This window comes from Hoplias malabaricus, chromosome 1 (genome assembly GCF_029633855.1).
Source record: "Hoplias malabaricus isolate fHopMal1 chromosome 1, fHopMal1.hap1, whole genome shotgun sequence".
Classification (NCBI taxonomy): domain Eukaryota; kingdom Metazoa; phylum Chordata; class Actinopteri; order Characiformes; family Erythrinidae; genus Hoplias; species Hoplias malabaricus.
In genome coordinates this window covers 67794530-67821908 of record NC_089800.1, presented here as the reverse complement: position 1 = coordinate 67821908, position 27379 = coordinate 67794530, and the positions used below count along the sequence as shown (strand labels likewise).

The window sequence follows — 27379 nt, the reverse complement described above, 5'->3', positions numbered from 1 at the left end:
TTTCTTATTTGAATATATTATTTAAAGGCAACCTGATGGTATTGCAGGTAGTGTTCCTGCCAGGCTCTTGTGCTCCTTTTTGGGTAGCACCTTGTGGACTTTGGACTAAAAGTTATCCTGATTGGGATGATGTGGTTACAGACTATGTAAGAATTAATTAATGTTTTATTGAGTGTCTGGAATGTGTTTTCCTTCTGACACGCTTGATTTAGTACACAACAGGTTAACAAAGGGGTCTGACAGTGTGATGGGTCTTACTTCCTACAGGTTCTGCCTGAAGATTCATTATATTTTGTCATCTGTAGACCTGGACGACAAAATGATTGTTGTGTGTATCGCGACACATGATTAATTAAGTAAAATGTTTGATAAAACATTTGATAATTTCACTTAAAGATGCAGTATTCAGTGCAGTGTGAAAACACTTTAATGTATGTTTTGAAATATCTGACCAGTTTCAGGAAAGTTGAGGTAGTATAAACGACAGAGATGGACATGATCAAGTTATTATCTTCATTCCAAAACTAATAGAAAGCATGTAAAAATCTTAAATTTAACTGTAAATCTCTTAAAGTACCATGTTGTATATAAAATCCAAGATGTGTGTGAGACCAGGGAGAGGTGTTTTATTATTCTCCCAGAAAACATACAACGTCTCCCTGGTCTTATGTACATCTTGAATTTTATGACGTGTTACTGTAGTAAACATAATTAAAAGTTAATATTTAAACATTAGACATTCCCATCATGTTACTTTTGCTTTATGCCAAACCGCAAAGTAGCTCCATACACAGGGTAAAATGCTGCACTATTAGGACACTCAGATGTGTAGAAGGTAAAATACAGGCTGGTGTGGTTTAGGACACAGCCAGTAAAATAAATTCAGCCAATTAATGTAGAACCAGTACTAAGAGTTCAGCAAATTTAAGGTGGAACCTAACACTTACTTGGATCAAATGTATCCATCCATCCATTATCTGTAACCGCTTATCCAATTTAGGGTCGCGGGGGGTCCAGAGCCTACCTGGAATCATCGGGCGCAAGGCGGGAATACACCCTGGAGGGGACGCCAGTCCTTCACAGGGCAACACAGACACACACACACACACCTATGGACACTTTCGAGTCGCCAATCCACCTGCAACGTGTGTTTTTGGACTGTGGGAGGAAACCGGAGCACCCGGAGGAAACCCACGCGGACACGGGGAGAACACACCAACTCCTCACAGACAGTCACCCGGAGCGGGAATCGAACCCACTGGAGGCCCCTGGAGCTGTGTGACTGCGACACTACCTGCTGCGCCACCGTGCTGCCCATCAAATGTATACAATATAACAAATAATAAACTTTGATTTGGAGCCTCGTCTGGCCATTCAGTTTTGAAAACACTATTTTTCTTCATCTTGGAAAAGACAGGCCAGTGTTCATTTGTGTCTTGTGTCATTCTCTTTTAGCTGAAGAATATGGTTTTCAGTGAAGGAATATTTGGATGATTGCTTTCACCTGAATGTTTTTAAATGTATTCCGCCGTCTTTCATTTGCAATGCTGTGTCTCCTCTCATGCGGAGGGCAAAACAAAACGTAGGGGCTCAGGATGCCTTTACTCCATTATATTTTACTTTACATTGATATTAGCTGTTTATTAATTTTCAGATATATCACTTTTAAATTTGTTAAATGCGAACTGCCAGGAAAACACATAATGAATATGCAGCACTTGGCTTTATGAACACACCTCAAATGTGCTCTTGCCCTAGCTCTTTAACAGCCTATCAGATTCCTTCTTAAGGGAGCATGCTATGTGAGACATGGAACCAGACAATGTTACACAATATTAAATTGTTATAATGCCCTGTGAAGGACTGGTGTCCCCTCCAGGGTGTATTCCCGCCTTGCGCCCGATGATTCCAGGTAGGCTCTGGACCCCCCGCGACCCTAAATTGGATAAGCGGTTACAGATAATGGATGGATGGATGGAAATTGTTATAATTGTTGATATTAATTAATATGGAAAAAATTGTCTTGAGAGCATATGTACTGATTTGGATTTGCTGTGATAATAAGCATGTGAGCTGCTTGATAGTTGTGTCTATTCAGATGGAGTTCAGGATCTTAACCATACCAACAGGTTTTGCCCACTAACTACAAGTAAACCTACAATATATAGCATGGATGGATTCCATTATTATGTTGTTTTCATAACAAAACATTGCATCGTTTTCGTCATCATCATCATTTTCTTTGCTGCTTAATCCATTTCAAGTTCGCGGTCATTGCAACGTTATGTTGTTTTCAATTTAAGTATTTATTCAGGAAGCATAATTTAATCCAGTTTTAAAGAAAAACTGGAAGATACACTACATATTTTTGAAGTTATGAATTTAACTGAATGTCTGAATAGACTGTGATCATAATCAGGCCTGTAATAATAGTCCCGGAGAAAAAAATCTTGTTCTGTGTTAGATCTTAACTGATGCATATTAAGCTTACAGTTTACTCGCAGCTAAGGCTAAATGACCAAAAACAAGGAAACAACAAAAAACCTAGAATAAAATCTTGTATTGCATCTGCCAGAAAACATCTAGACCTTTGGGAAAACATTCGGTGGACTGATGAGCAAAAGGTGGGAAACTTTTTGGGAAACGTGTCTTGTTACATCTGGCATAATATTACCATCACATTTCACAGTAAGATGGAAGCATGAATTTTACTGTTACAGAAAATCCTGAAGGATGCCTGCCCATCAGTTTAAGACATAGAACTTAAATGAAGTTGGGTTATGAAGCAGTACAGTGATCTGAAGCACAGATCAGTAGCAAAATTAAATTCTGTTTTAATTCTGCTATTAAAACTTAATTCTGCAATCGAGCGAGAGCAAGAATTCCTCTACAGTGATTTACAAGAGTCATTGCAAGTTATCAGAAGTATTTGATATTTGATAGATTTGGTTGTCGCTGGAAAGTTTGGTAAAAAAAATCAAAAGGGGGCATTTAGTTCTTATATGTGGGTGAAATAGATTTTACATACAATTGCTGTCCAAAGAAAAGCATGTATCACCATTTTTGTTGCTTTTTATATTATTTCATCATTTGAACACACCAACTGTCCTTCACACCGTGTGTCCATGATGATTTTAACAATAGAAATGTTTCAAAAATATTTGGAATTAAATCTTTATACATTGACTTCCACTGAAGTTTTTTTTTCATCTGCTGTAAAGTATATTTAGTAAATGATATGATCATGTAAAGGCTGAATTTAGTGTTTACTTAAGTTGTCTTATCATTATATTAAAAATAAGGTAAACGTTTAATCATCTGATATATTCAAGTGTATCAACAATGAAAACTTAGAAGGGTTTTTTCACAGCACTGGAAATGTCAGTAAATGTGTGGGTGTAATTCAGTGCTGTTGTGTAGTTGACCATGACCAACTCAGCCTCTGCACTCTGACTGATATCCTTGGGCGGGGCCTCTCAATCGATCGCTTTCTGATGGGCTGCAATCAATAGGTCATCATCACAGGAATGGCTATGCAATGGAGCTTCAACTCACCCCTCTCGCTTGAGTGAGCAGCGTGCTCTGATTGTGGAGGCGGAGGGATGGGGTCCAAAAAAGGTCCTCATACAGTGTAGCATGCTACAGAGCTATATATAGAAATGCCTCATCTTTACACATTAGTGCTGCTGCAGTAGTCCATCCAGGTGTCATTAATGACTCGACCCACAAAGATATTTTACAACGTTGTTGAGAAGTACAAGTCAGGGTTGGGTTATAAAAATAGCAGAATCTCTGAAGATCCCCGGAGCACCATGTAATGCATTATAATCAAATGGAAAGAGCATGGTACTCTCAGACCGGCAAAAAGGGCGTTAAACAGAGATGCAGCACAGAGAACAAAGGTAACCCTGAAGGAGCTGCAGAGTTCCTAAGCAGAGACGGGAGTATCTGTCCATATGACCCCAGTAAGCCGTACACTCCATAGAGCTGGGCTTTATGGAAGAGTGGCCAGAAAAACGCTTTTACTTACAGACAAAAATAGGAAGTGTTTGAGTTTGCCAAAAGGCATGTGGGAGACTTCTTAAATATATGGAGCAAGGTGCTCTGGTCAGATGAAACCAAAATTGAACTTTTCGGTCACCAAGGAAAACGCTATGTCTTGCGCAAAACCAAAACAAACAGAATCATTCTGTGGGGATGTTTTTCAGCAGCAGGGAATGAAAACTGGCCAGAGTCGAGGGAAAGATGGATGGTGCTAAATGCTGGGATATTTTTGAGCAAAACCTGTTTCAGTCTGTCAGTGATTTGAGACTGGGATGGAGGTTCACTTTCCAACAGGACAATGACCCAAAGCATACTGCTAAAGCAACACTCGAGTGATTTAAGTGGAAACTTGTAAATGTATTGGAATGGCCTAGTCAAAGCCCAGACCTTAATCTAATTGAGAATTTGTGGTCAGACTTGATGTTCACCAGCAGAAACCATCTAACTTGAAGGAGCTGGAGCAGTTTTGCCTTGAGAAATGGGCAAAAATCCCTGTGGCAAGATGTGGCAAGTTCATAGAGACTGCTGCAAAAGGTGGCTCTACAAAATACTGACTTTAAGGGGGTGAATAGTTATGTACACTGAAGTTTTTTTTTATATTGTTTTATTTGTTGTTTGCTTGTTGTTGGCATGTTCTGTAAATGAAATGATGCAAACCCTCATATAATCCATTTTAATTCCAGGTTGTGAGGTAGCAATACACAAAAAAATGCTCATGGGGTCAATACTTTCGCAAGGCACTGTAGGTCACTGTCTTTTTATATATATGCGTTTATCATTGCTTATTAATATTATTTAATATTTATGATTCCTAGGCACAGTTCATGATAAAAAAATAAACACTTTAAAATCACTATAAAATTCTGAAGATATTTCCTCACCATTTGGTAGTTCTCCTGTTTGTTTTACATGTTTATGAAGCCCCAGTGTCTATAAAGGGTAAAAAGAACAAAGTGTCTTGGTCCTGTATTCTAGGTTCCCCCCCTCACAGACCAAAAGTGCTACATACATAAACTCTAGTAAAATTGAGTTTCTGTGGTAATTAAAGCAGTGAATAAATACTTACGAGTTAACATTCAGCCACTGGAATACAGGGGGATATTACCTATAGGAGACCCATGTCTTGGAACTCACCTCATGTCTTTCAACAAGTTAAAATTAGTACTAAATATCCCTCAACATGATTTTTATCGATTCCTTCAAATCAGGATTAATTATTAATTGTGACAGCACTAGTATTTTCATTCATTCATTCATTCATTGTCTTTAAACGCTTATCAAGTTCAGGGTCACGGTGGGTCCAGAACCTAACCGGAATCACTGGGCAAAAGGCAGGAACACACCCTGGGGGTACCAGTCCGTCACAGGGCAACACACACTATCACATTCACTCACACCTACAGACACTTTTGACTCACCAATCCACCTACCAACGTGTGTTTTTGGACTGTGGGAGGAAACTGGAGCACCCGGAGGAAACCCACGCGCACACGGGGAGAACACACCAACTCCTCACAGACAGAACCAAATTGGAACCAAATAACAGTAGGTGCTTCAGCGCAAACCTGTCAAGGTTCAGTAACTTAAAATATAGCCCAGAGCCTCACACACACAGCATTATTGTGCAGTTGAGCTGAACGGGGTCATTTAATATATCATTCATTCATTCATTCATTATCTGTAACCGCTTATCCAGTTCAGGGTCGCGGTGGGTCCAGAGCCTACCTGGAATCATTGGGCGCAAGTCAGGAATACACCCTGGAGGGGGCGCCAGTCCTTCACAGGGCAACACAGACACACACATTCACTCACACACTCACACCTACGGACACTTTTGAGTCGCCAGTCCACCTACCAACGTGTGTTTTTGGACTGTGGAAGGAAACCGGAGCACCCGGAGGAAACCCACGCGGACACGGGGAGAACACACCAACTCCTCACAGACAGTCACCCGGAGCGGGAATCAAACCCACAACCTCCAGGCCCCTGGAGCTGTGTGACTGCGACCCTACCTGCTGCGCCACCGTGCCGCCCCGTTTAATATATTCATAATATAAATAAATAATAGGAAATATAACAGTAACACACTCCATTATATCTCGAAGAAACAGGACTGCTGAATTTGTCTTATTTCGTGTGAGTGTGTGTCTTTGCCTGGGATATTGTAAAGGGAAGTGGTGGGGCGATATTTTGTGTTGTTAGTGTGCTTATAAAACTCCATATAGATAAAAAAAAACCCTGATGCAGGTGTTACATATTATGAACAAAAACTTTTTTTGTGCTCCTTTTTTGATTTCTGTATTTATTCGTCCAGCCCTTCATATTTTCATTACAACACAATCGCATAATAAAATCCACATGTAAACAAAGACATTTATATGAAGCACCAAGGCTTCTCCAGACCTTCCAGTGACAAGGTATGTATTTGGGGCTTTCCTGTTTTTGAAACGCCAAAAAAACCTCTGTGACAATGGCTATATCACTAATGGCGGTTCGGCAAAACTAGGCTTGTCTAGTTTCTCTTTGCTATTGTTCCCTCAAACATAATGTTTCACATTAAAAGACGCAGTGCTCCTGAACATAAACAAATGAGAGAACAGTGTTTCTGTACAATTGTAGACCTTGCCTCTAATTCGTAATAATTAATAAACACAAACGGATTACACAAGACATATATTTTTTTTTATTTTAACATACTAATATTACAAATGATAATCTATGGGGAGGAAATGTTTGACTGTACAACTTCCACTGATAAGATGCTGTAAATATCTTTTGAAATAAAAAAAAAGTTCTTAAACAGGGACTTTGGCAGAGAATCAGAGTACAGTGCCTGTGTTTATGTTCTAGTCTGTGTGTGTTTGCACTTTAACACCTCTCCTCAAACACACAGGAAACGCAGCTGATGAGATGAAGATAGGTTAAACATTACTGTTAATCTGTTAAGCTGCATGTGATGAAATGGAGTCAAATGACCTGATGGACATTTTTGAATCACACTGGTATTAAAAATCATACATCTTCATTTCTTGCATGTTTTGCTATACTTTCATCTTGATGCTCATCGTTGCCCAAATGTTCTGTTTTATAATATTCCCTTAAGTATCATGCGTTGGTGTGGTGTAGCTGAGATGAGTGGACCTTTTTAATACACTGTCTGAGGGTCCTGGTGGGTATTGTTAGCTAATTTAGAGGAGTGTCTCAGTGTGACAGATACCATGGGTAATATGCACTGCATAAAGAGGTTATGTATCAAGAGAGATGGATGACAGCATACCTCTCTCTGGTCCTCTTTCTCCCTGCTCCATAAATAACTCCTGAATAAATGGGACCTAAGTTGGGCCTTCATTTAGGGCCTTGATGAGGAGTTATGGAAATGTGTGATCTGGGATTCCAAAAGACTGAGAGAAGTCTTATTTCTACAGAAAGATCCTGTTAATTGCATGAATTGGTGCACTCAATAAACACGTTCTTTAAACAGCAGCAGGTGGCATCAGCTAAATGTATCCAAAATAAACAAGCCAACAGTCACAGTGTTTTTAAAATGTTGCATTTAATCGGTAGTCTTCAAATTGGATTTTCAAAAAGGAGTCTGATATCTTTATATTTGTGCATTTGCTTCTTCAGGCACAGTTTCTCTAAAATCTTGTACTGCTATTTGTAACGTTAAATAGTACAGAAATATCAGTTATGCTACAATAATGGACTCCAAAACTTAGTTGTTGCATTATTTAAGGTGGTATGTTAAAGTAATAAAGCTTTATTAAATGCTGTAATGGCTTGAAATGTGGCCCAATGTGTTGTTTTGGTACAGATAGTACATGTTATTTAGGTACATGTGAATCTACATGTGTACAGGCAGAATACAGGGCTTGTTTCAAGCAATAATGCTCCTGCCACAACTCAATTAATCTGTCATCCATTGTAGAGCTCCACTGCACACATGGACACATTGCTGGTTTTCTGTATCTACTTCCTGTGTTTACTCTTTGCGGTCTGTTTTCATTGCTGGTTGACGGGGCCCATTCAGACTTGAGTTGGTGAATAATTTATACTACAAGTTTACATCCATCCAAATTTGGGTTGAAAAAATGCTCTGAATGGTCTGATATGCAATGTGAAGGAAAAACATCCCCTTGCACACTACTCAAAGATCCCTCCAACTGTCAACTGAGACAGCATGTGAATCAAAAAAGAGTCCCTTGCAAACAATGCAACTTTCCCTCCAAATATCAATTCTGACTGCACCAGAATCTGCAAACTAGAGCCAGCTAGCACAGACTGGCTTTGACTGAAAATCAAAATCAGACTAAAAGTCATATAGTGTAACCCAAATTGCAGCAGTGTTTACCAGTCTTATCCACAAAGGGTTGGTGTGGCATCCAATTCTAGGAGAAATTCAGAAAAATATGTCCTTAATATTTACAGTTTCTTTACAAATAGATGAGACCAGATGGAAAGAAAAGGGAGTTTCCTATTCGTCATATATTTCTACGAAGTAGAAGATCCCATTAATGTAATCCTATTGTAGAAGTCTCAAAGTCAGTACTCAGGGTATCCTGTAAATAACGTGTGATCAGTTTGCTGATGACCACGTATGCAAACAACAGGTGATTTTCTGACTTTAAACTCACTCTTGTGTTTTTTTTTTCTTGCCTGTGATCATGTCTAGCTCCAGAAGTTAAAGCGTTCATTGTCCTTCAAAACCAAGAGCCTCCGTAGCAAGAGTGCAGACAATTTCTTTCAGCGGCCAAGCATCGACACTAAGTTCCAGTCTGACTTTCTGTCTGAAGTCAGCAGCAGCACCGGTCACCTAAGCACCATCGGAGTGTCTGTGTCGGCCTCACCATGCATGACCCCTCTGGCCCCACCTCCTCCTCTGCCGCCACCAGTGGTCCCTTGTGGAATGCCCTTAACAATCTGCTCGCCCTCCCGAGCACCTAGGCCACCTGACCCCACGGCGCACACCTTCCTCGAGCACATCTTCAAGAAGCCACATTTCTGCGATGTCTGCAACCATATGATTGTAGGTAAGAGGGATCAGCTTATAATCTTTTTTTCAGACTCATAATCTCTGAGCTTTTAATTAAGTTCAGGTGTAGAATACACATAATTAACACTTACAGAATATAGAGTATATAGTTAATACTGAAGGAGAGTGGGATAACAAGTAATGTGAAAGTGGTAATTTAAAAGTGCTGGAATTCTCACTTCATCTGTTTGAGAATATACTGTGTATCAGCTAGAGTTATTTTTACACAGAGTTTTATTTGTCCAAAACTGAATAATAAATCTATGTTTCCTTTTAAGTTATTATTCATTCATTATATGTAACCGCTTATCCAATTCAGGGTCGCGGTGGGTCCAGAGCCTACCTGGAATCATTGGGTGCAAGGCGGGGATACACCTTGGAGGGGGCACTAGTCCTTCACAGGGCAACACAGACACACACATATATGGTCACTTTTGAGTCGCCAATCCACCTGCAACATGTGTTTTTGGACTGTGGGAAGAAACCGGAGCACCCGGAGGAAACCCACGCGGACACGGGGAGAACACACCAGCTCCTCACAGACAGTCACCCGGAGTGGGAATCTAACCCACAACCTCCAGGTCCCTGGAGCTGTGATACTGCGACCCTACCTGCTGTGCCCCCGTGCCACCCCTTTTAAGTTATTATTCAAAAATAAATGCCTTTGTGTATTATTTTTGCCAGACAGCCTACCTGGATGGCCTAGAAGTGGCATTTTCCCTGACTGACTGACTCCAATTGATGAAATGCACATGCATTTATAGGAATGTTATTTAACATTGTGCTGTTAGTTCAGGCATTTCACCAGGTGGAGCTAACTACACCATATGTTGTTACTTCAGCAATATTTCACATAGCGCTTTTCCACCAACAAGGAAACGGCACGACTGAAAAGAAATAATTAGAAATAAAACAGGAACACGCTCCATTTGTGTCTGTTTCTGGGGCTGTGTTTGGCCTCTAATTATGAGCTCTGCAGGGCAGCTCGGAACTCGTTATTCTTGAGTGTGTCTTTGTCTGAAATATTGTAAAGGGATGTGGTGGGGAGACATTTTGTGGTGTTAGTGTGTTTATAAATCTCCATAGAGCTGCGCACAGCCACATTAAATTTCACGTGTTTTACTCTAACCAGTTACATTAAATCAATAAATAAGTAATTGTAATTCTTAAAATCATCAAAATATTCTTATTCTTTTGTTATTTGGTGGTAGATCATCTAGTAATTATTTTTAAATAAAATTAACCAGAAAAACCCTGATGTCAGTGTTGTATTTAAGCAATAGAACCCGAAAGGGAGTGTGTTATCATGATATAATATCATGGCTGTGATCCGGCGAGTGCTATAGTCCATCTCAGCCGTGCTGTCATGATAACACAAGACCTCGAGTTTTCTATTGCTTTTATACAGTTTGGGTAATAAATTGTTAAATATATAATGGAGCTTTGAAAATGATGTCAAAAATGTTTATGAAGTTAGTAAGTCCTTCCACCAAATTATAGTTCCTCAACAAGTAGCTTGTTGCTACGTCACAGTAACAAACTCTACTGCACTGCACTCACAGTCAAGACTGGATTAGCCTCAGCTCACCACTAAAGTATCACTGACCATGACCTAATTTCAACATTTTGTGCTCGGTTCTAAACCCACAGTCATGACATGTAATGTTAGCGCACTATGTAGGGAACGGGGAATGATTTGAGACGCCCTGAATATACAGCTAAAAAAAGCTCCTCACGAATGCTAAGGACAGTTACAGCAACTCCAAAGGCTTTCTCTCCACTGGTATCCGTTAATTAATGTCTTATTTTGTATTTGTGTTGAATTAAACGTTCTTTAGTGCTAGTCACTGACATCGGTCTCCATTTATTTCAAGCTAAACTTGTTAATAACAGTGATTAAGTGTAATTGGTACATGATTTTTATTGGTACGCGATTTTTATATTAGTATTCTTGAAGTAAACTGAAGACAGTTTATTGGTGTGAAACATGAACTGAAGCTAGCAATGAAAAATGTGAAAAGGACAGCTGAGTTACAGCGTAGAGTTTTGAGCGGTCTGATACAGTGGTTGTGAAAAAAAACATGCTGTTATCGCTTCTCAACCAATCAGAGTGCACGACCGTGACATGGGTTTATATTTTGGGCTTTCCTGTTTTTGAAATGCCAGAAACACCACTGTGACAATGGCTATATGGCTAATGGCGATTCGGCAAAACTAGGATTGCCTAGTTTTCTCATTGCTCTTGTTAAATTAGTATACTTTTTTACCATTTATTTTCTGCTTGTATTCACAAATCTATTGGTGGATAGTAGTACTAATTATAGTTTTTTCCATTCGGCTAATCAGTAAAGATGGAATTGCGCTCTAATGATATGCATAAAAGGGCACTTGGAACTATTTTTCAATGAGTTGACGCAACAATAACTTTCTTTGTATGTGGCTCTTGAACCCACTATGAATGCATGACTTCCTGAAATTTTCTGTGGTTTTGAAGACAGACTGCCTTAACTGCAGCAATTGATGAACCAATTTGGGACATGCCACCATTATAAGCTCACTACAGAAGTATCTTCTTGTTTTACACAGCCTCTGACACACATTGCATAGGGTTGTAATTTTTCTCACCCTACATCCAGCATATATTAACAACATTTCAATTATTTCAAAGCAAGAGGGGGGAAAAATCAGTGATTAACACTACTTTCAAATCCAATTTTAAATATGCAAAGTCATCGATGAATCTTTTAATGAAACCAAATCCAAAACTTGACTGCCTTAGGGATGCTTTGTAGAGGAGTATTATCAAGCATAATAAGAAAGTGAGAAAATGTTTAGGTCTGAATGAAGAACATGCAAGGCATCCTGATGTTGTGGAGGGCTGAGCTCTTTATGGCTTTGAAAACAAGGACAAGGCTTTCATATTTGATCATTGCTGCCAGAGAAAGCCTGTGGAGTGATGTTGATAGAGGAGTTACATGAGAGAGCTTTGGTTGTACTAGCAGAGTTCTTGAGGCTTCTTGGAGAGACAGTGACATCTCAAGGAATACCAGCCAGCAGGGAGTGGCATTAGTTCAGGACTCTGTGGCCAAGTGTAGCATGGAGTAAAAGAATGCAATATATTATAATGAATAGTCCAAGAAGTGTATCCAGTTAAGTATAGAATCATTAAGTTATCCTGTCCAAAACAAAGAGGCAAAGAGAGGAAGATAGAAATACGGCGTTTTAAACCAGGCATTCTTAAACATTTACACACAGAGCATATGTTTAGCCTCCAGTCAGTCCTGTAGCTTTCCTTTGATAAACTCTAAAATTAGCATAAGGAGCTGTTCAGAGCTTGGGCAATCCATGTGTTTTGGGGCTACTCCCAGAATATAGCTTTATAGCAGAACTGTAGCAGGAAGTGTTTTCAGAGGGAACAGTCTGAATTGTGCTGTACACAAGGGGCATCACAGGCTATCTCAGAACCAGTGTCCCACTTTTTGTGTCTCCATTTTTGGCAACCAGCCAGCCTAGACCACTGGGGACCTTACATAAGAGTGTAGCCCTATTGACAAAACAAGTAGAGGGTCCAAAACCATCTGTTCCCTAAGCTCACTATAGAGCATCACACACTTGTAGTTAGTCTTTCACATAATGTCTAGTATTTTATTGTGTGCACACATGACAAAAAAGCAACAAAAAATGGGAAAATGACAAACATAATGAGCTATCAAATTTCCAAACAAATAAGCAAATTACATGGTGTCATATAGGAAATCTTACATTTACTCTAAACCGCTGAGGGACTGAACTGTAATGACCATTTTTGATAATAATGGTTTTAACTAATGTGTTTAATCAATGGCTCACAATCAATTGATATCTTATTCTGAGCATTTCTCAAGGTTCAGGCTTTGTTTTATGGGATGGTAACCCCCCAATCACATTTGACAAATTCATATTTTCATTGAAGCATACTGTCCAGACACAATATTGTATGTCTGTGAGTGATAAATGAAGCTTCACATAGACCCAGTGATGAAATTATGAGAGTTTTTGGTGAGTTTTGTACACACAGAGAAAATTGTCAGCAAAAATTCATAACATTGTTGTCTCATGGGTGAAGCTTTTAAATAGATTATCATATGCACAAAATAGTCTGTGATGTATTGATCCTCAGACATGAAAACAGTTTTTAATGTAGTATCTGAGATGGTTGAAAATGCTGTGAAGCCTACATGGGTTTACAATTAAGTGAAAATACTAGTGGGGTGGCATTGTGGCGCAGCAGGTAGTGTCGCAGTCACAGCTCCAGGGACCTGGAGGTTGTGGGTTCAAGTCCTGCTCTGGGTGACTGTCTGTGAGGAGTTTGGTGTGTTCTCCCTGTGTGAGTTTCCTCCGGGTGCTCTAGTTTCCTCCCACTGTCCAAAAACACACGTTGGTAGGTGGATTGGTGAGTCAAAAGTGTCTGTAGGTGTGAGTGAATGTGATAGTGTGTGTTGCCGTGTGACGGACTGGCACCCCCTCCAGGGTGTGTTCCTGCCTTTTGCCCAGTGATTCCGGTTAGGTTCTGGACCCACCGTGACCCTGAACTTGATAAGCGGTTAAAGACAATGAATGAATGAATGAAAATACTAGTGCTGTCACAATTAACACATGATAACGCATTTGGGAATTTCACTAATTCATTTTTTAATGCTAATTAATCTTTCTACCAAGTTTGGCCACAACTTCATCCCATAATTCACAGCCTAGTGACATATTAGTAGTTTTAATTTAGCAATGTAAACAGAGCATCACTACTGTTGAGTGCAGAACATCTATTACACTTTATTTATGCTGAAATATGTATTAAAGGCGACATTCATAATTTTAATAGAAAAAACACTTTTTATATAATTGTAAGGATGTTTCCTCACCGTATTTTTGCGAGCTGGAAAACAGACAAATGTTTTTACGATGCCCCGGTGTCTGTAAATGGGTAAAATAAAAAAGGGTCTCTGTTCTATATGGTAGGCTTTCTCTTTCTCTGTGCTCACAGCAGGAAAATATAAAATATGATTCTCATTTGTCTGTGTATGTATGAGGGGTATATGTATATGTTAGCTTTACATTTTAGTATGCATTCATGAATTTAATGTGTTTGTCTTGCACAGGCACTTTTAGAGCATAGGAGTGTGTTTGTGTGTATGATTTCGACTGTGTATATATGCGGGTTTATGTATGCGTTTTGAGTACGTGTGAATGTGTATGCCCGGCACATAGCCAAATAAGGGGGTCTGCTGCAGAGCTGTTAATTAGCTCGACAGGGGTGCATGCACTGGGCCAGTCCAGATGTCCACCTGTCAGAGACACACACACACACACAGAGAAAGAGAGAGAGAGAGAGAGAGAGAGAGAGTTCATAACTAAGCCATTTACTACCAGGTAACAAAGAAATACTGTGTTAAAAACTGCATGCATTGAAATAAAATATAAACAGGGATGCAAAAGATATAAGAACTTTATTGGTATTGGCAGACATTTTCTTAAATCTTACTGACCTTTTTTTTATATGACTGATACTTTACGTGTCTTTGATCATGGTTTTTTTTTTAGCTCTGGAATAACAGAAAGAAGATCTTATTGCCTTTTATTATTTTTACTGCTTTTGTAAACTTTTTTACATTTCAATATTTTATTTTTTAAGTTTAAGTTAACTTATATTTTAAGTTTTTTCAGAAACCTGGAAAATATTGAATATCAATTTTTATGTGTATGAAGAGCGATTTATTTATGATGAGATTTTTCAGACACCATCTTTTGACTGGTGTTCTGAAAAATAGTCTGACAATAATTGTCTGTGAGGCAATAGAGATCAGGACATTTTAATCTTGTTTAAAAGACGCACTTTATTTATCATAATTTGACCATGTCACAGATTTTGCCTACATTCAAATGTTTGTGTAGTGTTTTTACTGCTCAATTGTAGCCTTTGTGTTGATACACTTTGTCAGCTTCAAGAAACAGCCTGGGATGTGTGTGTGTGTGTGTGTGTGTGTGTGTGTGTGTGTGTGTGTGTGTGTGTGTGTGTGTGTTTAAGAGTGCAATAGTGCTGTCTGTGCTTACGCATATGGATGGGCTCAGAACCTTCTCTCCTCACACCATACTCTCCTCATAATTCTTTCACTAGGGAACATACTCAGTGCCCACTCTGATTACAGCAAACCCAGCTCCAGACCCTACTCCTTATTTTGGCTAATAATACTGCATATTTAATACAGTCTGACCTGCATGTTGCACGTTATATTTTAGCCACACATGAATACCACACACTAGGGAAAGTTTACTGGTTAAAGAAATGTTTTTAATTTGTAACACACAACAGTTCCTACTTGAATTTGTGTGTTATTCACTCAAATTATGAAATGATTGTTAACGGCAGGTGCTGCTGGCAGTTTTGTCTGTTAAAAATGAAGCATACACAATAAACAGTAGTGGTGTTTGTGGGCCACTTTGTTTTTGGGACACAATAATAGTAATATTTACAGCAATTTCAAATATCAAATATCGGTACCATATCAAAAGCAAACATTCACAAACAATAAGACAGATGTGTGCTTTGCCCCTGTCCATGAACAGTGGAGAAAAAAAATTCAGCCCTTCTACAGGGTTGTGTTTTTTTGGTGAGTTTGTGCTTGCAGAGAATGAGATTGCCAGCAAAAGATTTGTAACATTTTTGTGTAATGGATGAAGCTGAATTAGCATATGCAAAAATATGGTAGATTTTTGGCAAATGTAATAGATTTCTGAGGCCATAGTAATATATATTACTCTATCAAACACAATTTAAAATTCTAAATGTGTTCATTATTAGAGTACAATAATTGTATGAAATAGATGTTCAAGCAATAGGTTTCCCAAGATTGTTGAACCAGAGGGGTAGCTGCATAGGTGGAACTGACCACAATAAACAGTGGTCAGTTTTGACAGTTTAATAAAATATAAGAAAAAACAGACCAAAGAAACGGGGATTATTTTTTCACATTTCTTGCAGATTTCTGTAATTATTTTCTAGCATAAACATTGCAACAACAATTTTGTACGTTGTATTTCAACATTTTGTCCTTTAAATGAGATCAGAATGTGTTATATGTAACATAAGACAGGTTAATAAAATATTTGCAGGTTGAAGGTTGAAGCATATGTGATATCTTTGTTTTGTTATGGATGCGCAAGCTCACATTATTGAGTTTGTCACTCACTGTGCATGCACATAAGTTTTAAATGAAATGAATAAGCCAACTGCACCAGGAGTCGAGAGAGAGAGAGAGAGAGAGAGACAGAGAGAGAGAAAGAGAGAGAGAGAGAAACGCACACAGCTCATCTGACAGAGGGAGAAACGTAGTGTATGACTGCTGAACAGCTAAGACCACACTTTTATTTTGATTTAAATAGTTGTTTATAACTTTTACCACTTGTTTGCTGTATTGTTTAAACTCCAAACTTAGATACACAGAACTTGTTCCTTGGTGCAAGTGACACACAGCTGTGTATAGCTGCACATTTATTTGTATAGATTTAAGAGGTTTCAGAAGTGTTCACTGACCCATTTTATCACTCATGTTAATTCTCTAATATGATAAAGAAACTTTGTTATATTAATGCTCTGTTTTAACCATGAGTACATAGATAAATCAGAAAACCAAAATAATGCAATATCCTTTATTTCAATATCTTGCAGCCCTAGTGTGTGTGTTTACTGTTTGATCCCAAATATCCTTACACTGGTAATTTCAATGTTTTTATATTGGTTTTTGCTGTCCAGTTAAAAACAGGTTTTTCCATATTTGTGGGTATTTAGTTTACTACATCATTTGAACACAGCAGCCTACTTTCGGCTGCCCTTGTGGTAAAACTTCATGATGAATGAACTAATAGAAATGCTAAAAAAGTACTTGGAATAAAATCTTTTTACATTGACTTTCATTGAAAGTTAAGGTTTTTCCTTCTCCTGTAAAATTGCTATTTTGGGAGATATATGTTTTTAATTGGACAACAATGTTAATTAATATCTTTTAAGAAGTGCCAGCTAGGGATAGAAAAAATCCCTGAAAATATTGAGATATAGGTTTTTGTCAAGATTGCATACCCATAATGTCAACCCAAATGACCACATTAATTATTTAAGTGCATTAATTAAGTGCTGATAATGTTTTGATTAGGCCCATGTGTGAATATAGCAGGTAATTTTCCAAAGTTTTCACACTGAATTTGTGTTGTGCCTCCTTCACACAATACACAGGTTCCACTCCATGTCTAATCCATGTGGAACATGTAGTGAAAACATGTCTGACACAGAACATCTCTAGCTGTATGCTGTATGTGTGTGGAAGGGCTTTAAGGACTAGGAATTTTGAATTGTAGGTGATGTTGTTCTGCTGGAGCTGCTAATTGTGGTGTGGATGCCTTCACTTTGCGAACATCTGAAAATGAGCTGCGGATGAGCTACAGTGTTTCAATACCTAGACCAGATGGCTATTGAGTTTATGACACCCAACTTCTATCTGAACAATGCGTCCAAAATCGATTTTGTGTGAGTAGGAGTTGCCATTGGGCTGTGCTGACAAGGGAGCATAATGGGATGCATACTACCTCTACAAAATGATTTCTGCTTGCAAATGAAAGTTTGTCCTATGTGTAAAGATCATAGACATAATGTTGGATTGCTGTATGATGGATAGTCAAATAACAGTGCAACATATGAAATGGAGATACTGTTCAGTCAAAAGACATTTTTTGTTTTCTCATTATGTCATGTGTAGCTTTTCTGGCATTGGGACTGGGTGCAACAAAAATTTGTTGTGGTCTGTTTATATCCAATTTCAGCAGCCACATTTCCAGAAGACAATAATTGTAAGAAATAAATTGTTCAAGCAATTATTTGCAAATGGTGATTCCTATATGACCATGTGATTATGACCTCTAATGACTGCATAAAACAATCAAGACACTGCAGTCTGGTCATATTACTATATTATAATATTATATTTTATTTGATTGATTGATTGATTGATTGATTGATTGATTGATTATTGCAACCTGGTGAAACAAATTTCCAGAAATGGGCAATACATTTTTTAATAATAATAATAATAATAATAGAAATGATAACGATTATTATTGTTATTGCTGTATACTTGTGGGATTATGTACTATACTGTCAGGATAATAGAAAATGCCAATAAATATTATGGCTTGAAAGTTTGATGGAAGACCTTGTGTGGGTTTTCTAGGAGGAATCATTTCTGCGTGTGTGTTCATGTCTGAGTGTGTGTGTGTGTGTGTGTGTGTGTGTGTCCTTTGCAGAGAAGGGGCAGGAAGTGATGTACAATCAAAATTGTGATTGTGCAGGAGACATCAATATTCCTTAAACTTGCATTCAGACAAAGAAAGATGAAGTGTGTGTGTGTGTGTGTGTGTGTGTGTGTGTGTGTGTGAGAGAGAGAGAGAGAGAGAGAGAGAGAGAGAGAGAAATAAAAAACATGAATTAATGAAGAATAAAAGAATACAAAGAGAAATAAGGAAAGGAGAAATTGATTCAAATAAAGGATTACATTTTGATGTATTATCCCATTATTGATGATTGATGATATGCTATGCATTTTATATTCTGTGGAGAATACATTAGATGTTCAGAAAAATCCATTTAACATCAGATGGTTCTTGAAATAGCTGCTTCTGATGGTAAACTTATTATAGTTATTCAACTTGCGTGAAATAAACGTTGATCATTTTTTAGTTCAGCTGGTGACACTGGTTTTTCTCAATTTTTTTCTTGTAGAAATTATGGCTGGGCAACTTCCACAATGTAGATTGATCTTAATTTGAATGTTTGTCCAAGCAGTTCAGCACCATTTTTAATGTACCTTGTTGTTCTGGCTTCAACTTAAAGAAATTAGTCTAGGCTAGTCTAGTTAAACTTCATGTGTGATAGTAACCACAAAAATATATAGTACATTACACACAAGCACATAAACAACTTTCTGCATACAGAGTGCCCTCAAATAGAGCAAACAAATGCATCAGATATGCTGCATTAAAGCTCACTTAGTGTGTCAAGAGAGTGGCAATATGTACATCAAATCAGTTCATAATGGTTGAAATTATCCCCACAGGAAATGAAAAAGCTTAAAAGAAGTGGACACTTCAGATTCAGTTACATATGGAAATTGTGTGCATGTCACGTAATGACATTGAAACAGAAAGAGAGAGAATACTTTCTCTTTATTATACTTTAATACTTTATTTATTTAGCATTACTGAAATAGGTGCATTTTCACATTAATCAGAAAAATCCTAGATTTTTGCCTAAAGCTTATAGTAAATATGGAAACAGTCACAAAATGGGCTGTGAAATCCTGATGAAACAGACTTTTTTCTTGAGTAATCATAATATTGCTGCTAAAGTTTTCATTTAAATTATTGGATTGGAACTGGATATTTGAGTTGTAGGTGTAGCTTGATTATTAAATTTAGCCAGGCTGGATTCACACATCCAGCTTACAACCCAGATTACTGTAACAACAAAGGCATGGTCAAATTGTGTAGTCTTCTTAGAAATAAAGGACATTAAATGAGCATGTGAATAGCCAAAATTATTCTGCATTTGCTTTTGTGTTTATCTAGAGTCAGTCCATTTTGATTCTAGTCACTGAAGGTAGGGCAGTAACTCAGGTGAGATCACATAGCTGGAAACTCTGACCATGTAGTATTGTTTTCCTTGTTAGCGTGATTAAGCCTAGAGGCCAGTGTACTTGTCCTTGTCTGTGTTTTTGTGTGTGTGAGAAAGAGATTTCCTTTGCAGGGATTAAGTAGATGTACATGTGGCCTGTGTCACTGGAGACTCACTCATGTAATGCATACCAGTGAAAAGCAAACCTCCAGCTGAAGAACCATTTTATAGTTTCTCTGGCTGCTATGTGTCCTCAGACTTTTTAATCAAAGGGCCAGCTCACAGGTTTTCAGTCTTTCAGGGGGCTGGGCTACAGCTAGAAAAGATAACATTTACAAACCGGATTCCAAAAAAGTTGGGACACTAAACAAATTGTGAATAAAAACTGAATGCAATGATGTGGAGGTGCCAACATCTAATATTTTATTCAGAATAGAACACAAATCACAGATCAAAAGTTTAAACTGAGAGAATGTATCATTTTAAGGGAAAAATATGTTGTTTCAAAATTTCATGTCGTCAACAAATCCCAAAAAAGTTGGGACAAGGCCATTTTTTTACCACTGTGTGGCATCATCCCTTCTTCTTACAACACTCAACAGACATCTGGGGACAGAGGAGACCAGTTTCTCAAGTTTAGAAATAGGAATGCTCTCCCATTCATGTCTAATACAGGCATCTAACTGTTCAATCGTCTTGGGCCTTCTTTGTCGCACCTTCCTCTTTATGATAAGCCAAATGTTCTCTATAGGTGAAAGATCTGGACTGCAGGCTGGCCATTTCAGTACCTGGATCCTTCTCCTACGTAGCCATGATGTTGTGATTGCTGCAGAATGTTTTCTGGCATTATCTTGTTGAAAAATGCAGGATCTTCCCTGAAAGAGATGACGTCTAGATGGGAGCATATGTTGTTCTAGAACCTGAACATAGTTCTCTGCATTAATGGTGCCTTTCCAGACATGCAACTGCCCATGTCACAAGCACTCATGCGACCCCATACCATCAGTGATGCAGGCTTCTGAACGGAGCGTTGATAACAACTTGGGTTATCCTTGTCCTCTCTGGTCTGGGTGACATGGCGTCCCAGTGTTCCATAAAGAGCTTCAAATCGTGACTCGTCTGACCACAGAACAGTCTTCCATTTTGCCACACTCCATTTCCTCAATTTCCTTTTTCCAGCCACTTATTGCTACTTGTTCCAACTTTTTTGGGATTTGTTGACACTGAAATTTTGAATCAACATATTTTTCCTTTAAAATGTTACATTTACTCAGATTAAACTTTTGATCTGTCATCTATGTTCTATTATGAATAAAATATTCACATTTGCCATCTCCACATCATTGCATTCAGTTTTTATTCACAATTTGTTTAGTGTCCCAAATTTTTTGGAATCCTGTTTGTAGAAAAAACCTATGTAATAAGTCATAGGTTCAGTAGCTTACAAGGGTCACAGAAGCTATTTTTAAGCTGCAAAACTATTAAAAGCCACATTTTTGAGTGGCAGGCATTTTGTGTTCTAGTAGCAAACATATTCTTAAGTCTGACCTAAAACAAAGCTCTGCCTACAACATGAGTCTGTGCATATCACACTGGTTTGATCTCCTTCATAGAAATCCAATGCCTTTCATGGTTAGGGTTACTTCACTGCAGTCTCCTGTATCACGTATCAATCACAGAGACACGTAAACAGGAAGGTGAGAGAGGTAGGGGGAAAGAATACTGTAACATTTTAATTGCAGGGCATGTCTTTTACGTCAGGTTAGGATCTATAGAGGAGTGTGCACATGGTCATGCTCTGTTAATGAGAGCTGGTGACCAGACACGTGATTATTGATTGATTAAAATACTGCCAGCTGATAGTTTACAGGAACAAATTGACTTGATCAAATACTAATAAAAGTGTGTATGGCTTGTCTCAAACTCAGTATTCGCACAAAATTATACATTTTGGTAAGAATGTAGTGTTTTAGTAGTACATATTATTAAGTATGATTGCTTGGAGGTGTACTTTCGTCTGGGAGGTTTTGGAAGCACGGTTGCTGCTTGTTTACTGAAATAAACCTAATGGTAAAACTATTCTGTGTAAAAGCTTTTGTACATGTTTTTTTAATTTTATTTCATTGCAGATATAATGTTGTGTTTTATTACAAATATACTCAGCAAATAAATACAAACTGTGTATTAAAAGTTTTGTATTAAAAGCTAGTTTTAAGTTTGTTCTTTGTAGAACATAAATGTTAAATAGGGCTAATAAATAAATTAGGGCTGTCCAAAATTTGCATAGAAATATATGTCTTAATTTAATTGAATCAATCAAAAGTACGCATGTCTTGTTTTTCCAGTCAGAAAAAAATATATTTCATATTTCTTAAGGCTTTTAAAAATCCTTGAAATTACCATTTCCATCTGTACTTTTTTGTTTGTTTCTTGACAAATTTTACACAAACAAAAAACTGGTATGTGAATAGAAATTTTCATAATATGATAGGCAATGTATTGTTTGATTTAGTTCACAATCTCAACTCACTTATGTTCTAATATTTCAGGGGTTTTTGTTTGTAATTTTTTTTTGTAGCTTGCCAAGGGGGAGCGGGCAAAGTTTTCGGTAAGTGTGTTCCCTTTTCCTGATGTACTGCTATGCAAAGTAGAGCTAATACAATAGTAATAATAAAAGTAAAATAATAATGAGGCCACTGTAACCATGCAACCGCCTATGAGGCTGCACATCTCATACTGTAATGCCTCATACTCAGGAGAACAGAAATGCTTTGAGGGACTGTTCTTCAACCCCTTGGCAGATGCTCTTTTGAAAGAACTCACCCTCAAGCATTTTAAAATCCAGTGTGACCTTGTGAAGAATCCTTTAAAGTTGTTCTTTTTTGGAAATTAATTAAAAAAGACATACTTTCTGGATCCTGTTTTTTCAAAAGTTTGTCTGGCATTGCTACCACCCTCTTTGTAAATAGTTCCATAGAGTCATGTGATTAGAGGCTGCTTTTTTAAGTAAAGATGTGCCATGCTTAAATCTAATGTGTCTGAAGTGAAAGTAATCACTCAATTGACATGGTAATTGACTCCTTCATGTGTGTTTGCTGTTGTTACTGTTTGAGTTGCTCTTAGGAGTCGTTATTTTTTTTCTTATTTATTTCACTGACTTGTACATTATGTTTAATGCTTCTATGAAAGGGCTTTTAACAGCACTTTTAGGCTTTTGTAAATACTTTCTACCTGTTGTACAACTATGTTAGGTACACTGACTTTATGTATACTGTTTGAATTTGAGCACTAATTGACTTATTATGTAGAGTATGTATTGATTTGAGAATGTTGATTTACCAAACTAGTTTTAAAGCACACACTAAAATTTTTTTGTTCTAAAAGTGGTTTTAATACCTGAAAGGCTTGAATGCTGAGGAGTGCTAACATCACAACAGGATTGCGAAATCTGTTTTGTTATTAAAAAAACACCTAGAACAATATTTGCTAAAGTCCTAAATTAAATGCTGTAAAAGTATTATAAAATACTGAAAAGTATCCTGCAAATACAGGAACTCTAGGTAAGTGATATAGTATTAAATTAACCCTTTGAACATTTTAACTTTTGTATTTATATCTGTTATGTGTTCACTGCTTTCTGTGTGGGTACACACAGACAAGTACACTATTGTCACACTGCATTGTTTGAGAGCAATTACTGTTTATTTACTCTATATGGACCCTAACAAGACTCGGTCACTTTCTCTTTTGCACCATGTAGATAGTGGTTTTATTAAGAGAAAATAATCCACATAATTATAGTGTCTTGACTCACACATAGACAAATGGAAGAACTTGATTCAGGTATAATTGGAATACTGCACATTAAGTTTCATATAGCTTGATTTAATATTTTATAAATATTAATGTAATGTTGTGTATTGTAACTTTACACTTTTAAAATACATTCAGTAATTTACATTGAATTACAAACTACATGTGGTAACAAGCAGATTAGCTGTTTTATTTAAGTCAGGTCATTATTTTTTTTATCAGAAATAAGTCCAATTTTAACATGAACAAAAAAGTATATTTTTCATCAATCCCACTCTGAGAAATATAGCCCTTGAATTGATCATTTATCCAAAAAGGCCAAACAGACGAAGATTTCATGCTCTTGACAGTTTCTCTCTACTGCTACCATGTATGGAAGCAAATGTTTCTCATCAGACTTTGAAATATTACCACCTTTGAATTTGTAGCACGGAAATTATGCATCTGAATTTTGTTGCTTTTGAATTTAAGTCTTCAGATATCTACCTCTGTATATTTTGCTTTGCAATTTTGCATCTGAATATAATTCCTCTTGAATTGAACTCGTGAATTTTCAAGAACACGTTTTTACTGTTATTATTCAAGGTTAATAAATTCAGATAAAAAATTCAAGCTTAAAAAATTTCAAACAATATATTTCGAAGTTGCTCAAACTAGACATATGAAATTCAGATGCCAAAATAAGAGTTACAAAAAATTCAGATACACATCTGGGATACAAAGGATAAGCAATCGATTCATTAGGATTTTCTCTTTCACCTTAAATGCTGTACTAGTTGCATTCTGTCTCCGCTAGATGGCAAAATACGAACACAACTTCCATACCGTGGAAAAATTACACATTTAGCTTCCTTCCATGGATATTATCTCTATTTTTTCAAAGTGTCTCAAAAATCTGAAATTCTGCAGCAATCACAACATCATGGCTACGTAGGAGAAGGATCCGGGTGCTGAAATTGCCAGCCTGCAGTTCAGATCTTTCACCTATAGAGAACATTTGGCTTATCATAAAGAGGAAGGTGCAACAAAGAAGGCCCAAGACGATCGAACAGTTAGAGGCCTGTATTAGACATGAATGGGAGAGCATTCCTATTTCTAAACTTAAGAAACTGGTCTCCTCTGTCCCCAGACGTCTGTTGAGTGTTGTAAGAAGAAGGGGGATGCCACACAGTGGTAAAAAATGGCCGTGTCCCAACTTTTTTGGGATTTGTTGATGCCATGAAATTTTGAAACAACATATTTTTCCCTTAAAATGATACATTCTCTCAGTTTAAACTTTTGATCTGTGATTTGTGTTCTATTCTGAATGAAATATTAGATGTTGGCACCTCCACATCATTGCATTCAGTTTTTATTCACAATTTGTTTAGTGTCCCAACTTTTTTGGAATCTGGTTTGTATATGTCATATTTTTTAAATGTCACAGTTGTATATGTCACAGTTTTTTAAAAACTGTGTCCAGTCACTATCCACCCTGTTTGACACACCTAACTTGTTGGTCAACCTTGTAGAAGTAAAGTCAGAGACAGCTCATCTGTTGCTGCACAGTTTCTGTTGGTCATCATAGCAGCACTGCAAAACACACACTAACACACCACCACCCAAATAATACTGCTCTGGGGGGGTCCTTTCAGTTGCAAAACCAGGTGAAAGGGGCCAAACAAAGTTTGCAGAGCAGAAAATGCTCTTATATTATCACTGGAGCTGATATAGTGGACACTGAGTGTAGAAACAAGGAGGTAGCCATAATGTTATGGTTGATCAGTATACACACTGACTTCAAAAATGAATGCTCAGTGAAAGAAAGTTTAAAATTTGTGTTTTATTTTCCTTCCAAAATGGCTGCTTCAATGTCTGCTTGTGCAGGTAATGCAACTGCCTGTGAAACAAGAGTATAACATATTGTATTATGGGGGAAATTGAAAAAAAAATCAGAGGTAGCAAAAGAAAAATAAATATTCTGTCAATGATTTCTTTTTTAACAGCCCTATGTCACAGTCTTTGAGGATGATGCTGTTTTTTTGTGTTCACTATGTATCTTTGTGGATTTTCTCCAGCTGGTAAATGTTGGTAAGTCGGTTGGATATGCTGAATAGGTCACATTTGTGTGTGAGTGACAGAGTATGTGAAGCCCTGCGATGGATTGGCAGTGTGTGTTCCTGTACCCAATGATTCAGGGTAGTCTTAGGACCCACCATTATCCTGATCAAGATAAAGTTGCTACAGAAAATGAATGAATGGATTTTTAATTTAGATATTGCTGGGAGAGCAAGGCAAACAAATGAGACACATAATGCGCTTGCAATTATTACACTGTAAATTTTATTTGCTGATTCATGTTGTTTTGTTCACTAGGAAGTTCCAGTTATGTATGTATTACAATAACAAGAAAACCTGTCTGTGTGTGTGTGTGTGTGGCGAGGGGGAAATATTCTCATTTACAAAAGGGGGACACTGCAGAAAAAAATTTGGGAACCACTACCATAACATGCTTTTCAACAAATCGTTTAGTTTGGACATTATATATACCACCGTAATCTGATTAAAGACTTTGTTTCGTTCCTGCCATGCTGTCATTGTAAATATATGAGGATAAATATAATATCCTTATATTCATACTATAGAATTTTGTACATTAACTCTCCAGGCATAGACTCATGAGGGTATTAATTTGTTACTGATATTGAGCAGATTTGGCTGTGTGATTGACAGGCCCTAATGCCAAGCTGGGACTACGTTGCAAAGCCTGCAAGATGGGCATCCACCACAAGTGTCTGGATGGGGTGGGACAGCAGAGGTGCATGGGCAAACTGGTAAGATCATTAACCCTTATCCTAGTACTGTAATGGATTCTAAGTTTATCTGTTACATATAGTAACAGTCTTGTAACATTTCTCTAATCACAATGATGGTGGCATTTATTTTGAAGTGAATATTTTAATGAATCATTTATCACCACAATTAAAATCAAAATAAAAAGTATAGGTGATGCCATCTTGATCAAGTGCAGAAATGTGTGTGTACCTTGGAAACAGCTTGTTCAAGCAAACATTTTTAGAATCAGCATAATTTAAGATTTCTAATATTTATATATTTAAGAAAATTACAGTTATTATCAAGCACACTATATACATTTTTTCTACTATTATTTACAGTTTGAGCCAATATGGTACATTAAATGTAATTTAATTTTTTTTATATACAGGACCCATGTTGCATTCTGAGAAAATATTTACATTAGTGGTATTATACATTCATTCATTCATTCATTATCTGTAACCGCTTATCCAGTTCAGGGTCGCGGTGGGTCCAGAGCCTACCTGGAATCATTGGGCGCAAGGCAGGAATACACCCTGGAGGGGGCGCCAGTCCTTCACAGGGCAACACAGACACACACACATTCACACCTACAGACACTTTTGAGTTGCCAATCCACCTACCAACGTGTGTTTTTTGGACTGTGGGAGGAAACCGGAGGACCCGGAGGAAACCCACGCGGACAAGGGGAGAACACACCAACAGACAGTCACCCCGAGCGGGAATCGAACCCACAACCTCCAGGTCCCTGGAGCTCTGTGATGGTATTATACAGTCCATCCATCCATCCATTATCTGTAACCGCTTATCCAATTTAGGGTCGCGGGGGGTCCAGAGCCTACCTGGAATCATTGGGCGCAAGGCGGGAATACACCCTGGAGGGGGCGCCAGTCCTTCACAGGGCAACACAGACACACACACATTCACTCACACATTCACACCTACAGACACTTTTGAGTTGCCAATCCACCTACCAACGT

General features: G+C 37.7%; 1 protein-coding gene across 2 annotated transcripts in view; it reads left to right on the top strand.

Annotated features, from left to right (window-relative positions):
• stac (SH3 and cysteine rich domain) overlaps positions 1–27379 on the top strand; it is a 63895-nt gene that overhangs the window by 6415 nt on the left and 30101 nt on the right. For both annotated transcript variants that reach the window (XM_066682205.1, XM_066682201.1), the window contains 2 exons: positions 8717–9074; positions 26295–26395. In XM_066682205.1, coding sequence (XP_066538302.1) covers positions 8717–9074; positions 26295–26395 — 459 coding nt within the window. The remainder of the gene's footprint in view (positions 1–8716; positions 9075–26294; positions 26396–27379) is intronic.